Source organism: Corvus kubaryi, unplaced genomic scaffold (genome assembly GCF_017639235.1).
Source record: "Corvus kubaryi isolate FWS band 111438036 unplaced genomic scaffold, C.kubaryi_AGA036_p1.0 130, whole genome shotgun sequence".
NCBI lineage: Eukaryota > Metazoa > Chordata > Aves > Passeriformes > Corvidae > Corvus > Corvus kubaryi.
Window position 1 is genome coordinate 579,396 of NW_024580665.1, and position 23,461 is coordinate 602,856.

Genomic DNA, 23,461 nt, shown 5'->3' on the forward strand with positions numbered 1-23,461 from the left:
CAAGGCGTTTATCATCAGTCAAAATAAATACAAGAATGGTACATACATTATATAAAATTATCTTCAGTTTAACACAGTTGGGTGAGTTTGACTCAGAGTTGAAAATACCTGCATGGATGAAACAAGTGAAACTCTCTCAAGGGTCTTTTGTTACTTTGAGCTCCACTGAATTGACAGAAGTGAGGGGGTGGCACAAGAAGACATTTGGTTTGTGACTCCAAAAATCAGTTTCTATAACATATGCAATATCTGTAGAAGACTGTAACTTGACTGAGATTTCTGTGAGCAATTCCCTTTTGCAGGGGGGGTGTCCTGAGTGCTGGAGAGCTGGCCAGATAAACGACACATGCACTGATACAATTTGAGCATCGTTCTCCGCTTTATTGTTTAACTATGCAAGCTTGTATCTACTTTGCAAAGATTCACACCCAGTCCCTCTATATGGCCTCTAATCAGCGGGGGAGCCGACCAGTGCATAACTTTGCCAAGGACTCTCAGGGCTGCCTGCAGCCAGGTGTCTTCCAGGCTTGCCTGCAGCCAGGGGCCAGTTCAGGGGTTTTTCCTCAGCAACCGTGGGTTGTCCAATCTTTCCAGGGGTATCATATGCCCCTGTTCCACAAAGAATCCCTCTACAATTCCCAAACACTTCTAGGGTTTGTTATAGATGTTCTACATATTTATTGACTAATACAAGTTAAGAAGCTGCTTTGTGCAGTACAAATGCCATCACTTTGCTTACAGGTACCTTAATTCCAGAGTCTTGGCACATTGTGGCCTTCATGTCTCTGAAACAAAAAGTCCAGACTGGATGCTTTTGTGTGTGTGTGTTTGTGTGTGTGTGTGCTGCTGTTCCATTCCTGCTTTTCCCATATTATAGTTAAAATAGTAAATGCAAAAATTAGGGATGAGTAATAGGAGAAGGGAGCTCTTATTAGCTGGTAAGAAATACACAGAAGAGAGTGGGTTAAACCCAGCTTTGAGTGACTGAAGGCCTGGCTGCTGTCCACATGCAGTGTTGGAGGTACATGTGGGGCTAAGTGGGCTTCGGGAGGGATTTCTGCAACATGAATGGTCTGCATTTTGGCAGTTGTTTTACATATTCTATGCAAAGTCTCTGTAACCTCTTAATGATCTGAATGGTTTTGGGTTTTTTTCCAACATGGCTACTTTGGAGATATAAGTTGAACTGTTAGTTTTGCATATTAGCTGCCAGAAACTCTATTAAGATGTTGTGTTGGACCTGTTAAGGATTTAGGTGATCGTAAAAAAAAAAAAAAAAAAGGGTTATTGCTTTCATTATCCAGGCAGTAAACAAAGCTGATCTTGAGGAAGACTGACTTCCATTTGTCTTGATATTTAGAATTTCAGCACTCAGAGTTCTGGTGTTCCCCTGCGCTGATCTAGTATTCTCAATGCTTTTTCACCAGTTGAACTGTTCTGCTCATTTTTAATTGTTCAGAAATCAGTGCCTCTTTCCCTCTCCTTCCAAAAGTTGTGTCAGTTAAGTGCTATTGCAGTCTGAGTGGTGCTGTGTCCTGTCTGATCTTGGCCACTGCTGGGTCTGGAGGCTTCTCTGGTACCTTACACACTGCATTCTGCTTTTGTCCAGAGCCTCCAAGTTCTCCTTGCAGGTAAATGTTAAGTTGCAGGTAAATGTCAATTTCTCTGCTGAGCCTGTTTGGTTCAGGCAAGTGCCTTCACTGTCTGTACGTCAGGGAGTGCCCTTGCGCTGCAGTGATGTTCCTGGAACACAAGCACAGCATGGATGGAAATCTGTTGAAATAAAACACTTCCCTTTGTGCAGGAAGTTTCCTCTCTCTGGACTGTTTTTTCCAGGGGCCTGCTTAACAAATTCTCTTAAAGAACAAAAGGTTGACATCCATGTCATCAAAATTCTGCTTCCAGAAAGTGATTGAGCATTCCCAAGAAGCAAAGTGAGGAATTGCCATTGCAGAGGAACCTTGGTGCAGGAAATGTGAATTAACCCAGTCAGTTCCTAAGAATCAATAAAATGAGCTGATTGAAATGTCACACATCTTCAGCACTTCATTTATGCTGTAGCTGGCTCCTGGCACCTGGTTCTGGCTGTGGGTGGAAACAAAGCTGTGTCTCTGCTACCTTTGTGTCTTTCAGAGCTGGGCACCAAGCCCCATGCATGTGCAGAGGGACAAAAACAACAGATTGAGTAGATGAATCATGCTAAAATTTGATTTCTAGATGCTGAACAAGTCATGTTTTCTCAAGTTAAAAAGGGTAGGGGTGTCTTTGTTTCTTTTGGTTGGTGAGATTCTTCTGGGTTTTGTTTTTTTAACTGAAAGCAATGCTGAACTCTGCGGCTGGTATGATGCTAACACTGTTAAGCCATAGGCATGACAGAATCAATTCATCAGTCACAGAATGGCACTATGCTTTTTTTGTCTGTTATTAGCAATTTGCTGAACACATGTTGGAAAATGGCCACTCTTCAAATGATCCAAAGTGAACCTGTGAGTGTAAGGAATGCTAAGCTGTTATCTTTTGAGGCAAACTTGCCTGCTGCTTCTGGCTGGAATATCAGCAATGCAAATTTTTTGGGTTTTATCAGAGTCTGTGTTCTAAGTGTTTTCTCCAGTTTCCTATATGATACCTTGCATGTCTGAGAACTTCTTATAAGCATATTGCTTCATTCTGTGAAAGTGGGAACAAACTGGAAGGATGCAGGGAAATGTCGACTGGTTCTGAGGATGTGCTGCTGGAGTCATGAATCCATGTTCTTTATGCTGATGTCTATAGCTGCTACTTTTGCTTTCCTAATTTTTCATATTTTGCTAATAGTATTGGTCTCCTGCCAAGATGCAGTGGAGGCTTTTCAGTTCACATGGTTAGAAACTGGTTATTTTTTCTTGTATGTGCATTTGTGACAGTGCTTCAGGCTTTTGTGGGGAATTCTGCTCAGACTATAATGCTCAGTAAATGGAGCACGAAAAATGAGTGTAGCCAAGTACTATGTACAGAACAACACACAAAAGGCTGTTCAGAAAGGAACACGAGTACTTGTTTAAGCCTGTGGGTAAATTTGTCTTTAACTGTGGTAAGTGATGGGCACATGTTTAGAGCAGTGTCAGGAAGATTTTTCTCCCACTAACTGTAACTCTTTGATTTTTGTAGGGTCCATGCATAAATTTAAACCTATCCTTTAGTACCCTCCTGAATAAAGGCTGGTATTATATTATGGTGATTAACAGAACAGCTTGTTACAGAATCACACATTACTCAAGGTCCAGGGAGTCCTGTGGAGCTCTAGTCCAATCTGCTCTGCTCACCCAGGTCAGAGCGAGTTGCACAGGCCTTTTACAATCTCCAAGGATGGACACTACAGTTTCCCTAGGTAACCTGTCCTGGTATGTGACCAGCCTCACAGGAAGTGGTTGTCTTCCATCCTTCTCCCACTTACTTCCCCTGTTTGCATATCTAAATGTCGCAATGTCATTTTTGTCTTTTTAGACCTACTGGGCTTTGCTTAGTTCAGTTTGTGCCTAGGGTTTTCAACAGACTCTGTTTTTATGGAAGAACCTGCTACTTCCTTTTGCTGTGTGATAACAAATAATTAAGAGCAGTAACAAAGTAAGAAGATTTGAAAGGGTGAGAGATTTATTTTATTGGCCTGTGCAGTACTTGACTTTGCAGAGCATATTGTGAAATAGATTTTTGTGAGCAATGGTGACCCCCCCACCCTTACACTGTTTTCCAGTTGGCCTCACACATCTATACAAGGAAACAAACATCAGGGAGTTTTTTCTTCTGCCTTTTCACAGAGTTGTGAAAAATACTGGGCTGAGACAAGGCAGCAATGGCATTTTGACCTAAGGGGGGATGTCCAGCAGCTGTGTGTATCCACCTCTTAATTGCTGTATTCTTTGTTCAAGCTAGAGAGTTGCTCATGGGAGTTGTGTGAGATGTTAATAATGCTCTTGTGTGTGACAGTTACTCTAAATGATCTTTAAAGCTTTCAAGCAGAGGAAGATAAATAGGGGAGCGCTCATAAGCTGGACGTTGCTGTGTTATAGTCTACAGCAACAATCTACAGTCTGCAGCTGTGTCTACAGCTTAAACTGAGCCCTGTGCTTTCCTTCCATCACTCCCATCTGATTAGTTGTACTCCAGGGTGCAGAAGAGAGGGGCAACAGCTCGGCGGCATCATCACTGTGCAGTGCTGGACTCCCCAGTACACGGAGAGATATGGATATGCTGGGGAGAGTCCAGCAAAGGGCTAGTCAGGTTATGGAGAGCTTGAGAGTGCTGGGTCTGTTTACCCTGGGAAGAGCCATCTCAGGGGGATCTTGCCCATGTGTAAAAATTCCTGACTGGATAAATGTTGGAGACTTACTGGTGGTATCCAGTGGAAGGACAAGTGGCCATAGACACAAATGAGATATAGGAAATTCCTGTGTTTAAAGAAACATTTTAAAAAGTGTTGGATTGGGGTTTTTTTCCTGTCAGAGTAGTAAAACACTAGAACAGATTCAAACATCTGCCTCTTGAAGTGTTCCAAACTTACCAGAAATTGTTCTTGCCCTTTCTCCCTGGGGTTAGGGGTGGAGCCTGCAGGGGCAGTGAGGCCGCCAAGGCAGTGCTGTCACTGTTGTGTGTAACCATGTTCATGATGTGCTGGTGCAGGCAGCAGCTCTGCAGTTGCTGTCAGTGCTCTCCACTTGTACAGTGAGACCAGTGCTGGCCCTCACCAACAACCATGTCTTGACCTCTCTCCCTGCCACTGTCTGGGTATGCAGAATACATGGAATGAGGAGGTTTTATCTCTGCTCAGTTCTCTTTGGCAGAAGAAAAAAAGACACGTATCAAAAATGAAGAGGGGATTTAGAGACAGCTGGAATTCCTATTAATCTAATTTGTAGTTCTGTATCTGAAAATAGTTAATGCTGGGTGTTTCAGAAGCAGCATCTTGGTCTGATTTTCTTAGATATGATGAAGCTGCCTTATTTTTCAGGAGGTAAGCTTTGGGAGAATTTCTAAATACAAAATACAAAAATCTGGTGACTGCTGAGTCAATAGTGTCTCCTTAAGGCTGTGATAAGGAAAGCCTGGCATATCACATGGATTCATCATTACTGGTGGTGCCTCTTAGTGCTGCTTCAATGACTCTTCATGCAATGAGGAGTTTACCCAAGGTCTCTGCAAACCCTTGTGTGCTCTTCCATGAAGGTGGGAACTGCCAGGATGCACCTGCAGCTGCTGTGACTTCCATACCCAGGAGCTGAAGGAGGTGAGCAAGGAGTACAGCAGCCCTGGCACGAAGGGCCGCAGCATGTGATCCTGCAGAGCTGAATGCTCACCCAGAGGGTGCCCTTCTGGGAAAGGCAGTGCTTAGATTTGGCGCTCCTCCCATCTCCAGGAGCTATGCCCGTGCCATCCAGGATGAGTCAGCAGAGGGCAGCCCTTTAACGCCACTCCTTTGCAGCCTAAGGACCAGTTTCCTGCTGCACTGCTGGAGCATCCTCCCGTCACAGGCCTGGAGAAGCCAACAAGTGACTGCTTAATGACAGTGCCATTGACAGCTCTAGCGATGGGTGACAGGGCATGTTGCACCACAGTCATAGCTGCGGTGTCTGACCAGCTGCTCTTGCCATACCTAGCCTTGCACAGTGTTTTTATCTCCTGAGATTTTCCCAGATTTCCCCTGAGCACACCAGTGGTGCTGGCTGGCTGCATGTGCAGCTGAGGAGTGATGTCTGATCAAGATACCCAAGTACTTCATTTGTCCCTTGCTTTGGCAGAAGGCATGAGCTGCACAAAAATTGTTGCTGAAGGAGTTCCTCATGTGTGGACCTGGGGCAGTCTGTGTCTTGGCTTTGCTATCAAGAGAAGTGAGTGTGCAGATGTCATTCTATGGCCACTTTCTGGTTTGTTTGGGGTTTTTTTTAAATTTTGAAGTACTTGAAATACATTCAAACATCACAGCTGTATCTCACAGGAATTTTGAAGCTGGGAAATGGAGGATGTAATGGCATGCATAATCCTCCTCCTGCTCAGCAAAAAAAGCACATCTGGATATGGGTAACTGAGTCTGGCAGATTCCCTGCAGGAATGCAGGATCCTCTCCAATGCAGCAAAGTACTTGGTTAATCATGTGCTTAAATTTACCACATAGGTAAGTGTTTTTCTGGGACAGGCTCATGTGCAGGTGATAGAAAGGCCCACAGATAACCAGTGAAATCAGTGAAAAATGGGATTATTGGCTGATAATATTAAGTGCCTTTTATCTTGGATGGCTTGAGAAATTAAATCCTAAACCTGCCATTAACCCTTCAGCACCTTTGGGAGGTTTGCAGAGCTGGACCAGGGGTCCCCTATATATGGTTCTAGACCTTATGCCAGTGTCAGCTGCACTGACAGATATTTGTCAAAAAACAAAAGAGATTCTTCTTTAGTGCATCTTCTGTGCTATAGTGCTACTGGTAAGTGGGAAGGATCCCACTATCAGTCTAATATGATGTCCTCTGCAAATTTTCTCTTCCCGTAGTTTGTGCTGTCCAGCAGAGCTGGGGAGGAGGTGTGGCAGGCGAGCTGTTTTGCCCAGGTTGGCTACACCTTCCAATGTGTATCCTTACTGGGTACTATGAGCTGCTGCTGCTACTGCTCACCCTCTGATCAGTCAGGCAGGTGTGGGAGCAAAATGACATTGGGGACTTCAAGGCTGTAGTCTCAACAAAGAGACAAGAGGTGAAAATGTTAGCACATTTGAGTCTGTGAGATTCCAGTGGCAGATTGAGTTGGAGAAAGTTTGGTTGTCTGAGGCAGTGCAACTCGTCGGCACTTCCAGAATGCCCCTGGGTGTCCTTGGGTGCCTTTCTTATGCTGATAAACCATTACTGGCCTTCTTTCCCCGTGAAAAAGGAGATGAAAACTACAGTCCTTGCAGCCCTGGGTTTGTCTGTCACAGCAGTGCTGTGGCTGCTGCTGTCTTGCCTTAACACTTCTTGTGCTTGAGACTCTTACTCTGATGTTTAATCTGCCCTAGAGGGAGTCAGAGCTTTCTGCAGGTTGTTTTCACGTGTTGTGTCCTTCCCTTTGCTTTTATTTTCCTTTTCATGCTTTGCTTCAAAAAACAACCTCACTGTTCACTGGTCTTCCCTGGCTGCTGAGCTCAGGTCAGTGGGATGCTGATGGGCAACTCTCTGGATACTGGCACTGAACCAGGCTCGTAATCTTAGTAGGAACCTTTTGCTTCTGTCTGGATAAAAAGTGGAGTTTGTGCTTTAGAGAGGGTTTTATTTCTTGTCAAGTGACCATCACTGCACTCTCCCCCTGGACAAACACTCTGGTTCTCAGAGCTGTTCCTAATGTAGCAAATGGAAGGCAGGAGTGGCTCTGCCACAGGTGTTCACCCCAGTCATTGGTGCGGGCTCTCCTGCAGTGCCTAGCACCCTCTGAGGAACCACAGGGGCCAGGGGCTCTCCCCAGTAGCCAGGATGAACAGGGCTACCCTCACTCTGTGACAAGCATCGTTGTGTTACCTGTCCTTTCGTGGCCAGGTGAAGGAGACCTAATAATTTTATTTGCCAGTTCACTGCAGGGGCGCCACTGGAGCTGTGCTGTGAGTATTTGAAGTGGTTGATAAAATCTCTGCAAGAAGGTTCACAGATGTGGGGATAAGGAAGTGAACCTTACTGGGCTGCTACTGGAATTGTGCATTACAATACTTTTCATTTAACTTAGGTTTGGAAAAGCTTCATGTTTGTGAGAATGCAAGTTCTTTAACTTATCAACTTTTTCTGTCCCACATGTAATAGATATTTGATAGTTAACAATAAAATTTCAGATTTGTTTTGCCTCTGGTGTAAAAAAATCAGAGCAATGTTTCACATTAAATGGTGACTGCTGCCCCTTCAATGAACTGCTAAAAAGCAGAACAATAACTGGCTTGCATGCTTTAGGAGTCACAAATAACATTTTGAATGGTTTGGATCACAATGGCTGTATTCATTACCCCCTACAGATTGGCTCTCATAATCAAAACTATTTCTCTATATGTTGTGTGACTTATGGCATACCTATCATTCCAGTGAGATCCTTGTAGGTAGTATTTAATCAATCATATGGCACAATGAGTGTAAATTTCTCAAGCATATGACTATATGGCAACTCTATTCAATTCAATGTCTTGCTGTGAAGACACAACACACAAAATAAGTAAAAAAAAAATTTAAAAGGCTTTAATGAACAAAACAAAGGCTCTCTACTGCAATTTCAAAATTGCCATCCTTAAAAGAAGTGCATAATGACAAAGTAATGAGGAGTAGGAATTGAGTCCTAAGGAACCTTCTTTTCATATCCTTACTTCTTGTTTTTGCAGCTGGGCAAGCAAATGTGATCATGGCCTCTGTAATCAAAGCACTTTCCTATAGCAAATTCTATAGGTTGGATGTTTTCTCAATTAACCCCACCTGGCAGCTCAGCTGCACACAGGTGTTCCATCCCTTCCCCTCAGTGGGATGTGGGAGGAGAATCAGAAGGGTATAAGTGAGAAAACTAAAGACAGTTTAATAGGTAAAGCAAAAGTCACCCACACAGACAAAGCAAAACAAGGAATTCATTCACAACTTCCCAGGGCAGACAGGTGTTCAGCCAGCCCCAGGACAGCAGAGTTCCGTCATGAGTAATGGTGACTTGGGAAGACACTCTGAATGTCCCCACTTCCTTCTTCTGACCCAGCTTTATACTAGTCATCTGATGCCATATGGTGTGGGGTGTCCCTTCAGTCAGTTGGGGTGGGCTATCCTGGCTGTGTCCCCCCCAGCTCCTGGTTGCACCCCCAGCACTTTTTGGGTGGAGTGAGGAACAGAAAAGCTCTTGCCTTGACTGTGTCAACGCTGCTCAGCGGTAAGGAAAACATCCCTAATTATCAACACAGTTTCCAGCACAAATCCAAAACACAGCCAGCTACTGTGAAAAATAACTTTTACTGGAGAAAAATAACTTTAATGCAGCACAGAGATGCTCAATAGAAAGGTCTTGTCCGGGATCCAGTTTAGCCTTACAGGAACATATGGTACAGCAGGGAGATCACCAGCCTAAGGGGATCCGTGCCCCTTCAGCACTGAATAATGTTGTTCTCCGTCGGGTAATGTTCTGAATGTCCGGCCCCTTCAGTCGGAGGCTGCTGCCCTCGGGTGAGCCCCGCCACGCCGTGCCCCCTTGCTGGGCACACCGCTGCTGCATCTCCGGAGCCCCACCGCGAGCATCCCCTGCGGTGGCGGTGGGGCATGGTCTGGCCGTGCCCGGCCGAGGCGCCGGAGCTCTCCGTGTGCCGGGCGGGGGTCGGGGCACCTGCGGCAGGGACAAAGCGGGGCCGGGCGGGGCGGGGCGTACAGGGGACCCCCCCCCGGCCCCGCCCCGCGGCTCCGCCCGCTCCGCCCCGCCCCGCCCCGCCCCGGCCGCGCCCGCCTGGCGGCAGCGAGGGAGAGCAAAAGGGAGGCTCAGGTTTGGCTCGGCGCGGATCATGTCGCCATGTCGGAAGTGAGGAAGTTCACGAAGCGGCTCAGCAAGCCGGGCACGGCGGCCGAGCTGCGGCAGAGCGTCTCGGAGGCGGTGCGCAGCTCCTTCGTCCTGGTGAGTGCGGGCAGCGCCTGGGAGGGGCCGCTCCCGGGTCCCACTCGGCGATGGGCGGCAGCGGGAGGAGCCCGGCAGCGCTGGGCAGGGGATGCGCCGAGAGCGGAGAGAGGAAGAGGAGGGGGCTGGAGAAGGCCTGGAGAAAGGGCAGAGCGGGGGATGCGCAGGGCGCGGCGGGGCAGGATTTGGGAAGGGCTGGGCAAGGCAGGGGATGGGGATCCCCTCCATGTGTGTTGTGCCGTGCCATCCCGCCGGCCTGCCCACCTGCCGCCACCGCGCCCCTCTGAGCGCTCAGAGCCGAGAAGATCACAGGGAAGCGGCTCCTCATCCTGGCGTGCGTTGGTGCTGGGGTGGTGGCAGGAGGAATGAACGGGAACCTGTGAGTGCGGGGCACTGAGCAAACAGGTAACGGAGTAACAGGGTGCAGACAGTGTGGAACCGGCACATGGATAGGGCAGGACTGAAGGGCGCGACCTGGCAAGGTGAGAGGCACAGGCAAGCCGGGAGCCCGATATATCCCGGGAATCGCGCTCAAATATCTGGGGTGAAAGTCACGTGCGTTATCAGATGCGTTTCATCCCGGCATGTGGGATGCTGCAGCCGGTTGCCTTTGTTGTGCTCACAGCTGTGCAAATGGTAGTGCTGTGCATTGGGAGGATACCGGGGTCAGCTCACAGCTTCCCGGGGCTTTGTTGGATGTGTTTCACTGGTGCTCGTTGAATTACTGTGGTGTGTAATCAACTTTGACCTTGACTTTGATGAAAGAAAGGTTAGTCAATGGAATATGCAGAAAGTGAGGTACAAGTTCAGCAAATAACTCCAATTATTTCTCTACTATTAGACTGAATGGTATGCGCTGTTAAATAAATTGAGAAGTTTGAATATTTCTTTTAAAAACAGAGTTTTCTTGTAAATTTACAGATTTTAAAGCCTGAAAAAAAAGCCATGGTGATAATCCAGCCTGATTTCCTAGTGCTAGTTTTTGCGTCCTCTGTGCGGTTGTTTGGGGATCCTTATGGGCTTCCATGTGATTTGCTTTCCCTCTTTCATAAAAAATACACAGGAACAAAGGCTTTGTACAAGCTGATGAAACTTTTCTTTAAAAATAAAATTGCATATTTAGGACCAGAAGAGCTTTGGTATCCTGCAGGCAAATGGTTATGTGGTGCCTGTGTCAGGTTCCTCCCCTTAAAAAGGGAAGGGATGGGTAGGACTACAGATGAAGATAAATAAAACCTTGACAGGAACCCCAAGGAGCTGTCAGAGTCCAGCATCCGTCAGGCAGCCACTCTTCTTCTGATCTTGTCTAGGGTTTTATTGTCCACACTTCCTGCCAACTTTTCTCTCTTTTTCTGGCAGGCAAATCCCCAGAGCTGCTGTGCTGCCTTGTGTGTTTGCAGTCATGCACCAGAGAAGGGTGAGGGCAGGTGTTTCTGATCCCTAGGTCCTGGCAGGGTTTCCTGCTTTTGACAGTTCAGCAGCAATGGATAAATCCCAGCACTTCTGCATCACTAGGAAGAGCCATAAGACACTGCAGTAATCCAGGAATGGGGAAGGGGGTGACATGAGCTTATAGGACTGTCTCAGATGGCATTTTGACCTTCCTCAGTGATTAAGGATGAGGTTTGCTCCAGCAAAAAGCTGGCTCCTCTCTATCTACTAGTTTGTCATCCTTGTGAGGAAGGGATGTCTGCGCACTGGTGTGCTGGTTGTTGGGAGGGTACAGAGAGGATCCTGGGAAATGATGGTGGGGAGTGGTGGAGTGAGGACAAGACTGAGAAGTAATAGTTTCTGATCCGGTTCCCAAGGTGAGTCTCAGTTTTGGAGTTGATGGTGCTGGGCAGCAGAGCATTGTGTGAGTATCTCCCCATCCAATCTACCCTTTCCTTGCCACAGGCAGTGTGGGGGAGATGGAAGGGCCCGGCATCAGGACTGGGCTAGCAGGCTGTGATCCCAGCTCTGCCTCACCCTGGGGCAGTGCTGAGCTCACCGGTGCCCCTGGGAAGCAGGGGGTGGCCAGTGGGTACACGGGTAATAGGAGTTGGTGTTTGATAAATGGGTGGAGCAGGCTGGCAGCAAGTGATGCACTGTGTCCCAGGATGTCAGGAGCTGGGACTTTCTGAAGCAGTCTGGAGTTGCACTGGATTGCCTTTGCCTGGCAGGATCCCATCCTCTTCCTGCATCTTGAACACAGCAGGTGTTGAGTCAATAAAAACCGTGTGAATAGTTTAATACTCCCTGGGTCATCCTGTCAGGGGCCTTGGCTGTCTACTTGCCTTGGGGCAATTGTACCTGAAAGCACAGGTATCTCTGGTGGTGAGCATGAAGGAGATGAAGGGGTGGTGAGCAGAGCTAATGCTGCAGGTACCAGAGCACACACCTTCATCCCCAGGAGGAGTGGGCACTATGGGTCTCTTTCAGTGTGTTGGTTGAGCTCAGCACTTTGGTCATTCGGGGCACTCCTCGATACAAGGAGTAAGAAGCTGTTTGTAGTCAGTGAATGAAATGCTCATAAATGAAAACATCTCAGTGAGGAAAGCTTTTAGCATCATGGAAGTGGTCAGCTTGTACAGAGCCACAATTTGTGCTTTAAAGGAGATGTGTCTCCAGCCAGGAGCACTGTGTCCAGCCCGAGGGAGCACGGTCTGGTACAGTGTGGTTACAAAACTGTTGTCCTGCAGGTGCAGTGAAGCCCGTGCCATCTTATTTCTGTTCCTATTTTTCTATTTATGCCTGTCTAGTGCAAGGAGAAGATTTATGTTGTTGACTTTGGGAGGGCTTTGCTCCTTTGTGCTTGTGAAAGGGAAGCATTGGATATGGTGGCGGTTGGCAGTGAGGGGAGGTTGTCCCTTTCCAAGATGTCGTGGAGTACCTGTGTCCACCCACTGCCCTTTGGACCAGCTGCTAGGATGCAGTCAGTGCTGTTCCTGTCGGGGTAAGCAGGGCTGTAACCTGGAGCTGCAGCAGGGAAAGTAAGCATAGGCTGTGGTGGGGAGCTCAGGGGCACTTTGGGCCCTGTGGGAAGCATGGGGAAGGATGGAGTGCAGTTTACTTGGGGCTCTTGTTCCCTCTTACTCTGCTGCTGTTCCCAACATCCCGGCTGTCGTTCTCATTCACAGACAAGCTGTGTAGGGGGAGATCTTGGCAGGGAGGAAGAGTTCAGCAGGAATCCCTTGAAAGCAGGCACAACCCTGCAGAGCAGTGTTGGGAGTGCTGGGGTGCCACAGGCAGCCGTGCTCTGTGGGAACCCTACTTCTCTCTGTGCTCTTTTCTTCAAGAGGCTGCAGGGCAGGTTGTATCAATTTCAGCTTTGAATGGTCCCTGATGTGTGCTACTGATTACAACTGGAGATGAAGTTTTGGCAGGCTATTGAAAAATAATGTCACTGTTTAAATAAACAGACATTTAATGGAAATGTTTGTTGGCGGGTGGGATAAATGGCACACTTGAAAGATAAAGGTAAATTTTAAGATTAGGTTAAAGAAAGGAGGAGTCAAAGCCCAAGTGTGATAACTTAAACCATTCTTGACCAAGAGATGACCTGCAGCTTAAACCTTGGAGCACCAACAGTAAAATACTGTGTTAGAAGTACAGCTTCAGAGCCAAAGTGCTGATTGATACCTGGGAGAGGTATCTGGGCTAGAGCTGAAAGAGAGCATTCAGGGACCTTTGGTGGTGGATGGACATGGGTGATTTTGGCTCAGACCTTCAGTGCGATCTCCCTCCTCCCATCCTTTGATGTTGCTGAGTGATAGTGGGAAAGTTGAGCAGCAAGGCAGGAGAACCCTGCTCAGAGGCACTGGCTGATGTGGGACCTGAGCAGCTGCAAAGCTCAGATACTTGACAGCAGGATGCACGTGTGCTCAGGTGTGCAGCCGTTGTTCTGATGGAGGTGCCTGTGCACCTCTCCTTCACCCCATCTGCACCCCATGGAGGGCAGTGGAGCATTGTAGAGTTGAGCAGTTTAAGAGCACGTGTGTGTGAATGAGATCCTGGGTCTTGTGGCACTGCCAGAACAACAGCAAAGGCTCTTCCTTCTGCCTCGGGATCCAAATCAGCTGCACATGGTCACTTGCTTGGGTGGATGTGAGGCCAAAGCGGAGAGACACCCTGGGCCTCCCCTGTCTCTTTGGGCTGTGCTCAGCAGCGCTGGGGCCCTTCAAAGAGAGGGGGCTGTGTCTCAACCCACATGCAAGTTTTCCAGAGGTGTCATTCTCTGTGTCGTGACAGAGAAATTAAAAGTGTGGGAGACACAAGATCAGAGCAGCAAGCACTTGACAAAACACAGATGATGCATTTTCCCACGGTGCTGCCAAACCCAGTCATGTGGTGGCAATTTTAAGTCTCGCACAATTGCTCTTGATTTTCTTTAGATCATTTCTATACAGATTAACTGAAGACACATTTACTGATTTGCCATAGAGATTTTAGAAAGGGTGCAGAGCCAGATTATCTTATCTGAGAAGGAACAGGTGCAAAGGATTTGCCCAGATTGTGTCAGCCAGCCCAGGGAGCATCTCTGGGTACCCCCAGGGCACAGCTTGGTGGTACCCAGGCACCAGGCACTCAGCTCTGGGGCACACATCTGCCAGCAATGGCAGTGTGGGAGAACCTCTGCTTACAAACAACTGTGTGGATCCTTGCCATTCAGAGGCATTCAGAGCAAGTGTCTGCTCTCTGCATTACATGGTGCTGTGGGATGTGCTCCCTGAAAGCTCCCCATGAGAGGGTGGGCAGTGTGCCAGGAGATGTGTTTTATTTGATCCTGGCTGGACTGGGCTCCTATGGGTGGCTCGGTTTCAGTCAGATACAAAAAGAAGATATAAAGCTCCTTAATGGTGATACAAAGGAAGTTTTGACTGGAGGCAAAAAGGCATTTTGTTCTTTTTGTGAGGGTTTTTTTTTCAGTTGAAACTATTATTAGTGTCTCAATTTATGCTCATGCAGAGGAAATCAGCTTTCTGCATAGAATCCTCTTTTAATTAGCTAAATTCACTTTGATCAATTTGAAGCCTGTTTATATGCAGCATTTGTAATAATCTTGGCACTCAAGAGAGACAGAATATATGCATGTTCCCCCTGGGGGTAGTCAACATGCTGTGTTTGCACAATTTATGTAGAAAAACAGACATATATGAGGCATAGGAGGAAATTCTGCCCCTGCGTAAGTGGGTGGGAGTTTTGCTGTTGGTTTAACCAGGATTTGCCTGCTGTGGCCAGGTGCCTCCAGAGTTGGTCACCTCAGCTGGCCCTGGTGACTCCTGTGGAAGTGTTTGCAGAGAGAATGTTGTTCATAGGGGCTTATTCAAGAAAAAAACTTCTAAAACATTCTTAAAATTAATCGCATGCTTTCCTGAATTGGGGCTCTCCTGAATCCTTGAAGGGTTGGATTTAGCCCAGTGCTGGCCAAGTGCCATGGCACAGCCCTGGGCAACATGTGCCAAGGAAGTGGCTGGGTTTGCTCCTGCCTGAGCACACACCAGTTTTGGAATGGATGAAGGGCATGTCTTGATGGAGAGGAACAAGGCTCCGAGGACATTCTGGAGGTATGTGGGGACAAATCTCTGGCATATCTCCTACTGATACCCAGACCTTAAGAGATAGAGCAATCCCTTGCTCTCCTATGACAGCCTGTGTGCTGAAGTATGACTGTTATAGGATGAGCTGCAGCCAACGTGTCCGGTTCTCGAGGTTTTTGGAGGCAATGACAAGCTTTTGATGGGCATAAAATCTTATCCTTCTCAAGGCATCATTTAAGTGTTTGCATCCTCCTGCCTGTTACAGGAAAGCTCTAGGAAGAGGACAAAGCATCCAGCCCTTAGATGTATTTATCTCTTACCACATTTTGCTAGCTGGGGTTTTTAGCACTCACTGGGCAAGGTTGAGAGTGGTTTGTTCTGTGCCAAGGCAATGTCATGAAAATGCAGGTGTCCCTGCATTGACAGCATCTGCCCCAACCCGCCACCGTCAGTGCAGTGAAATGCCTGGAAACAGATGGTTGGTCATGGTGCCTGCAGCCACTGCAGCTGGGATTTGGTGCACTCAGAATCCAGTGAGAGGATGGCTCCTGGGCTTTGTTTCAGCCTGTTCTTGTATCTGGAGATATTTGCAGGTATCTCCCCCACCACCAGGAGCATTTGAACCAGACCTATGTGCTGCAGTGTATAGTGTAGCATCATTTTCTATATGCAGATGGGTGACTCTTTCATCATTTCACTTAGCCCTCTGTGTGCTGATTTATTATCTCTAATGGTGCAAAATTGCACAAAGCTTTTGACATTTCTGTGGCCTGAGAATGCAAGTCACGGTCACACAGAGCAGCTGAACAGCAGCCAGACATGGGGTACATGTGTGCTTCAGCATCCCTGTTTAATTGGCCTCCTCACTCCCGCTTTGTGTAAGGAAGAAAAGAGTAGTTTCTTATACCTTTGTGGCCATTGCTGTAATCTTAAAAATGCTGGAATATGTTTCCCTGCCACCAACTCTTTCCATCTCCTTCATTCCCTTTAAAGAACAAATCAAAGCTCTCCCTTGCTGGCTCCTTTTTCCTTCAACACAGCTCTGACTTATCTTTACAGTTTTTCCCTGCTTCCTGCTGCTTCTCTAATGGGGTCAGGGCTGCTTGTTCCTGACCCCTTTCTCACCCCTCTCTCACTGAAAACAGTTTCTTCTCTCCCCTATTAATATCTCCTGTCACAGGACTGTTCCTGGGGAGTGGTTGCGTCTGGAAGGAGACTCTGCCTGTTTTGGTCCACAGTGTTCCCCAATGCCTCATCCTGTCTCTGGCTTCATGCTGGGTGACATCCCCACTGCAGCCTAGCCTCTCTGTCCCCTGAGCAACGACACTGCATGAGAGAAGCCAGGAAAACGACATCTCCCTTGTGCAGTAGTAGGACCTGGTGGTGTCAGAGTGCTGTACGTTGCTCTGGAGAACTGTAACAGCCATACATAAAACTGTGTTTTGCCAGTGGTCAGGAGCCTGGGATGTGGGCTGGACTGCAGCATCTGTGTGTGGAGCAGGGCACATGTTCTGGCAGTCTGGAGGAAGCCATGGCTCAGAATGCATCTGGCTGCATGCCTGCCAGGGCTCTGTCAGCCTGCCAAGCACAGGCTCTTTAGTTCAGCCTTCGGGGACATGGGGTTAGCTGTAGCAGGGACTCAAGGGAGCTGTTGTGCCAGCCAGAAAGGGATGGGGGGTCACAGGAACATGAGAGGCTTGGCAGGAGCTGCATTTGTGACAGGGACAGGTAGAAAGGTCATGGTAGGAAAAGGGAGTCTCCATCTCTTGGAGGGACATGACGGTATTGGCTGGGATGGGCTGAATGCCCACAAAGCTGGTGTTCAGGAAGGCAAACCCAGCTTCCAGCAGAAAACTGCTTTCCATGGCGCATTGGGGTTCCAGGAGAGTTGCACTGGCGTCAGACTGCCTTTCTCTCTGTGCCTGGAGAGCCCTAAATTCTCCCTTGTCCTGTTGCATGATGCTGGAACTTGTGTGGATGTCTTTATTTGGGGAAACTTTGAGGTGCTTCTGTTCACAGCAGCATTTTGTCTCTTATCTTCTGGCCTCGAAGAGTCCGTCCCTTGCAGAGCCCATCCACAGCCTCTCTTGCATTTGCTGGGAGAATAGAGTTTAACTTTAGAGCCCTGCAGCTCTTGTGTCCAATGCCTGCAGCCCAAAAATGGAGCACAGATGAGGCTGAGACAACTTCCTGAGCTGCTGAAACCACCACTGACATGGCGGGGGTTTGGCTGAACTGCTGGGGTGTTTGCTGTATTGCTGAGGCAGCTCAAAACTGGCCTGGGACTTCCTGCTCTGTTTTTCCCCAGTGCTGATCCATAGGCTTGGACAAGTCTCTTGGCCTCGTCATGGCTCTGTCCATGCCCCAGTGGGGCTGGGAGTGCTCCCCTGCTCTCCTGGGGCAGTGGCTGCACTGTTGGCTCGGCCCTGCGTGTGAGTGGTTTCCTAAGTGAAAAACAAGAGTTTAAGACAGACAGGAAAGGGAGGGGTTCTGCTTATGTGCCATTAATTGCTTTAAGATGTTCTGGCTATTTTGGATCTGGATGCTAAATATAAAACTGATACTACATAAATAAATGATGAAATACAAGTGACATCTGAAAAGCACTTTGGGATGTCCCAGTTAAGAACCTAAATAAATAACGTGTATTATTGTTGTTGCAATTACTGTTTTCCTTTTTTAGCATGGAAAAATGCCTGTGCTTACAGAATGTTTTGTGAAGTCCTATCTGGTAGAAATTCAGCTGTCCCATAGAAACCAGTACCCTTTTGCCAATTTCTATTAGCTCTGTTATTTTTGGAGGAGAAAATCAAAGCTGTAATGTGTTTGCACATCTCTCATGTTCTGCAGCAGATGCTCAGCTGGATGCAGGTGCAGTTTGGCTGAGGTAGAACTACCCTGATCCCTCCCTCTGCTCCTCGAGGAGAAGGGCTGGATTTGGCCCAGAATGTACCTATGCAGGCAGGGACTCACAGGACTTCAGGTGCTGTGGCTGGGGACTGGAGACTCCATGGCAGTGTGTACTGAGCTGTCAGTGTCACACAGAAGCACTTGGTGATCCTGAGGAAGGTCAGGCACAGGGGACAAGGATACTGAAAGGAATCTAAGATGCATGTCCTAATGCACTGCCCTATGCAGTAACAATGCTGGATCACCTCAAGTGTGTGTTCATGCCAGACATGGGTCATGCCCCCAGCTACCACTTGCCAGTTCTTTTCCTACTGACTCTGCATTTGCTCAAGGCATCATTTTCAGAGGTGATGTGTGAAGGTGAAGTGCAGGTGAGCTGGAGTGGCAGCACTGCCTTCTAGGCTGGGCCACTCACACTTGGGCTGTGAACTCTCACTGCTTCATTGTAATGCAGCTGTTTTCTGAGGGCAGTTTGCTTAAGTGATTATGCAAGAATCTCAGGCTTTCAGGAAAAAAAAAGTGTTCCTGCCCCTCGTGGCTGCAGAACTCTGCTTCAGAATGGGATCTGCTAAAGACTGTGAACTGTGGAGTCCAACAGTCCAACTTCTGAGTAAGTGGAGGGAAAATGAAGAGTCATATGCTGATTATCCTGGCTTCCTGTAATTTCTAAACCAGTTTGAAGATACTTCAAGGCCTGAATTCGTTTTATTTGACAGGCCTAATAATGACAGGTAAATGTTTGCATGTCTACACTGACATCAACTTTTTGACTGTTTGTTCAGGCCTTTTCCAAGCTGGTGTCTCGCACCAATACTGTCTCGCTCTCAGGGACAGCACTGTGACACTTGCTTTTTCACTGAAAAGCGGGCATTACACTGAAAAAGGAGACATCCACCTTACAAAATACCCAGAACCCAGGTTCTGGTGCAACCCAGGGCCATTGATGCAGGAGGGGAGAGGTGTGGGTCGGTGAAATGCTTTTGCACAGAACTTGGGCAGGGTGGAGGGAAGCACAGGAGAGGGGGCTGGGTTTTGCTCCGAGCATGCAGATGGAAAGAGTGAGTCATTTCCACTGCAAGTGTTTTCTTGCAGGGTGCCAGGACTGTGCACTCATCCTCCCCTTCCCTACCACTTAGCTTTTTATTTCTCTGAGAGCTCCTGTGAGGTGCAGCCATCTCCATGCCAGGCAGAGCAGGGGAAGAGTGGGACACAGCAGCCCTGTGCTGCTGGCACTGCATTTAGAGCTGGAGCGTCGCACTGCCACGTAACTCCTCAATGGAGATGGGAGTGTGTGGACTCTGACCCAGCCCTCTGTCTAATGAGACCCTTAGCAATGATGTGTTGCTGTTTAGAGGTTGCTTTCCTGCTGCCCGTGGAGGGCTGTGCAAAGCCTTGCTCTGAGCTGTGTTAGCACCTGATCACTCCCTGGCAGGCCCCTTCTCCTCACCAATTCCTTCTTCCCTTCCTGTTTGCCCATGGGGCTCCTCTCCTGTCTGCAGTGCACACCTTCTCTGCCAACCCCTTGGCCTCCCTGACCCCCGTCTCCTGCCTCTTGAGCTACACAGCCCAACCTTTGCACAATTTTTGCTTCCCATGATGTGGTCCCTGCACAGATCCATCCCCAAGTGCCCCATTCTACCCTCCCCTGCACCACCTTGGGCCAGCTCCTGAGACTCTTCCCTCTCCATGCTTCCCCTGCTCCTCCTCCTTCTGGTGAGGTTTTCCTCCCTTGCCATTTCACAAGATGCTCTGTGTGTTTGCATGCCCACTTTACAGTCCATCCCTCTCACCTGTTCCAGGTGCAGCTGTGGTGTCTCGGTGTTTTCGTGTCTTCAGCAGAGCCAGGATTCCTGTCTGGACATTTTTCTTGTGTTTTTAAACTTTTTCTGGCCAGTGTAAAAGTAGTTTTGGCCTGCTCATACCCAGCTTTATCAACTGTTTTTCATCCTTGAGGTTTTACCATCGTACATCTGCTACATCCAGCTGAGTGCTGGGTTTGCAGCAGGCTCATGGGCACAAGCTCCCCATCACCTGCTGAGAGCTGCCGCATTGCCACCCTGCTGATTTCTTCCCAAAATGTGGCTTTGCTGAGAAGCCCACAAACCTCTTGGCATCAGCAAGGCTGCACTGTGTTGTGACTGCTGCCATATGTGCTGACTCACACTGTCTCCCTGCTTGCCCTTCCTTCCCTGATCTCTGTTCCTACCTCTTCCCTTTCTCCTGGACTTTTGAATGCAAAGTCGTTGGGGCACAGACTTTATTCTGGCTTTGCAGAGGTTTATGGCAGTTCCATAAACCTTGGATGGCCAAGCCCAGAGTTTATGTTTTGTCATTATTCTCTCTTATGCCCAGCAGTCTGGAATGATTTGAATCTGAGCTTTTATAAATTGAGCTCTGTAGCCTTTCTGCAAGCTTGAGTGAGAGTGTGTAAGTGGGATCAGATGGCAGTGCAGGAACTGGGGTTGGAAAAAGTGAGGAGTCACAAATGTGATACTAAAAAAAAAGACTCTCAAAGACCACACAATTTGAGTTTGCCTTGACCTGATCTTTGAATGCCTTGCTGTGGAAAAGCTTTTCTGTGGATAGAAATTGCTCAATTCCATATGCCCATATGGTTTGCCAAGTGAGTTTGCTCAGTTCCCAGGCATCATTTAAATTCTCTCATGTACAGTCAGGTTTCTTGAGCAAAATAAAAAAATGAGGACTTCTCTCTGCTGTTTTTGAGGTATCCTCACATTTCCAGATTGTGCATTGCAGTGGGGAGTGGTCCCTCTGCTCTGGAGTGATGCCAGTCTCAGAAGTGATGTGGTTTTAGCTGTGACAGGTGTGTCCCAAGGGTAGTTGTACACCTCCATTTTCCCCTCTTCTAGCTTTTAATTCTCCAAATTGACTTTTCCTCTCGTTTTCTATGTATTTCACCTACTTGGTTCTTTGGTATTTATTTTAAAATTGGGGCTTTGCTTGGCTTTCCACATAAGTGCACTACAGAGTTGCAACAAATGAGGCAGCAAATAGATAGGCTGTAAAATGGTCGCTAAATTTTGGGGAACAGTTGTACACTCTGAGATAATACAGTTATATTCATACATGTGATCTGTCCTCTTCCTCCTTCTTTCTTCAGCTGCTCTAAAGAACCAGCACTTTTAAAATTCATCTCATTTGTGTCTCTTGCTGCTTTGAAATGTAGATGCACACACTGGGTGGGGCTTCATTTCTGAGGATGTGAGAAAAAAAATCACGTGCTGGGGGCTGCTGAACCTGTAGGTTTTTCAGTGGAAGGCCCGGAGGAAGTATTGCAGGGCAGGGTGTGTGTATCTCTGTGTGCTTGGTGGCCGTTGGAACCACGAGAAGTGAAAGTCAAGAGTGGTGCAACTCCAGTGCTGGGCTTGGCTTTTGTCATGCACTGGCAGCTGCTGAGGGCTTGTGTCACTGCAAAGGGACCAGAAAATTTGTTACAAACCAGCCTGGTTTGTCATTTTCTTCTCTGGATATTGTTTTAAATGAGGGCTGAACGGACAAGACTGAAAATACAAAAGCTTTCTCACAGTTTTCCTTTGCCTGCTACTTTAAAAAAATCCCCAGATGAAACATTTTTCATTCTGTACGTTCACATCACTTGGGTTGTATCTGTTGTAATTCTGGGAGAAATGGATCTCAGAAAAGTATTAATCATATATAACAAGAAAGTGGTGTGTTTTTATGGTATTCAGATGCAGAACACTGTAAGACAGGTGGCTACTGTTTTTCAGGCACTAAAAGTTTAAAATAGAAATGTTCTTTCCTATACTTCTCCACATGAACAAGCTGTCGTTGTGAGCCTTTGTTTATAAAGCAAATAAAAGGAATTTTATATGCTTTGCAAAATAGATGCAGAAGGGTGACAATTTAATCTGACTTAAGTATCCCCCTCTTTGTTAATGGTAATTCCCTTGCTAAACCATTCCTTTGCTTTCTCTCTCTGGTGGTTTCTGTCTTGGGGAGGGTTTGGGCTCAGGCTGGCAGAGAGCAGTGGGTCAAGCAAGGCACGGAGGACAAGGACCTTACTTGAGTTTTCTCTCATGCCGGGCTCTTTGTGCTTGTGCTTGGCCAAAGGCAGAGCCTTGTGTTGGTGTTTGTGGGCATGTTTCTGTTGCAGCAATTTCTCTGAATTTCCTGTTAAAATGCCAGCCAGCTCTCTTGTGGTGGCGAGTCAATAGTCCAATACACAGGCTGTTGTTCTGCCTGTGCTGTTGTCCAAGTGGAGCCACGTGACCCAGCGTGGATGAGGTCTACAGCACAGCAGACAACCCTCTGCATGGCCCCATGCTGCGAGGAGCAGCAGTCTCGGGGCAGAAGCAGAGGACAGAGAGAGCAATGTGTGTTTTCAGGAGCAGGCTGGTGTGTGGGGCTTGAACCTGTGGTTTTTTAAAGAAGGGTGAGTGAGCTTGTCTGGGAGGATGCACTGCTCTCATGTTATCTTTGTTTAAAATCATGTTTGTTTTTCTCAAGGTATTTCCCTTGTTTTTTATCCCAGCACAGTGGGCTGCAGTGCTTTGGGCTGGATGCTGCTGCTGGGTGTGCTCCGATGCTGCATCCACAGGAACCACAGGAGAGGGCAGCTCACCCCAGCCTGCCCCTGCTGTGTTCTCAGGAGCTTGGAGGAGCCCAGGAGCATCACAGTGCAGTGTCTGCCTGCCCTGGGTGAAGAGCTGTTGTGTGTGTGCCACAGAGCAGGATACCTTTGGCAGCACTGCATGTTTTTTCCTGCAGAAATGGATTGATTTTGTTGCTGGACTGGCAGCATTTCTTTGTACTTGGGTATTGGCTTCCCCTGTGGAGGAATTTGTGGTTTCTAAGACTCTAATTACTTTAGTGTAATAGTCTTTCCTCTGGTTTCATAATGACTTTGGTGGGTACCATCTGCTGTTGTGACAGTGCTGGGCAGTGTGATCTGAGCCCAAGGTGGTGTGGGGTATGCACTTCCACCCCCAGGAAAACTAAGACTTTGAAATCCCATTTTCAGCATTTAAAGCTTTATCTTCAGCCTTGCTGGGCTGAAGGGCAACAAATATTTGGGATGGCTCCTGCCTTACTCCACAGGTCTGTTTGCAGGGACATGAACGTGCCTGGCCCCACTGGGCAGCCTGCACAGGTCAGGATGGATGGAGGAGTTTGTTTCCTCGATGGCAGGCAGGAGCCAGGCCACATCCTTCCATGAGCAGCTGCTTTGATAACAAACAGGTTGGCTTTAGAGACACGTCTGTGGTTCCTGTCATGTCCTATGGCAGCCTGGGTGATGTGCTGAGTGTGAGCATGGTCAGTGTAACACTGAACTGCAGGGAATGGAGGGCTGCTGTGTGCTGAGACGGGAAATTTGCACACCTTGGGCAAGGGGAGCCCTAGGGACTGTGTTTCTAACAGTTCCAGAGGAGAAATGCCTGTCTAGG

The 23,461-nt window shown here is 47.8% G+C and overlaps 1 protein-coding gene across 9 annotated transcripts in view; it reads left to right on the forward strand.

The window, feature by feature from the left end:
- Positions 1 to 592: 592 nt before the first annotated feature.
- The window catches only part of DOCK11 (dedicator of cytokinesis 11), an 89,721-nt gene continuing 66,852 nt past the window's right edge, over positions 593 to 23,461 (forward strand). For 8 of the 9 annotated variants that reach the window (XM_042027661.1, XM_042027711.1, XM_042027697.1 and 5 more), the window contains exon 1: positions 9,418 to 9,606. In XM_042027661.1, coding sequence (XP_041883595.1) covers positions 9,505 to 9,606 — 102 coding nt within the window. In that variant the 5' untranslated portion in view covers positions 9,418 to 9,504. Of the gene's footprint in view, positions 5,862 to 9,417; positions 9,607 to 23,461 lie in introns of those variants that run through there. The other variant, XM_042027678.1, reaches the window with a different exon arrangement.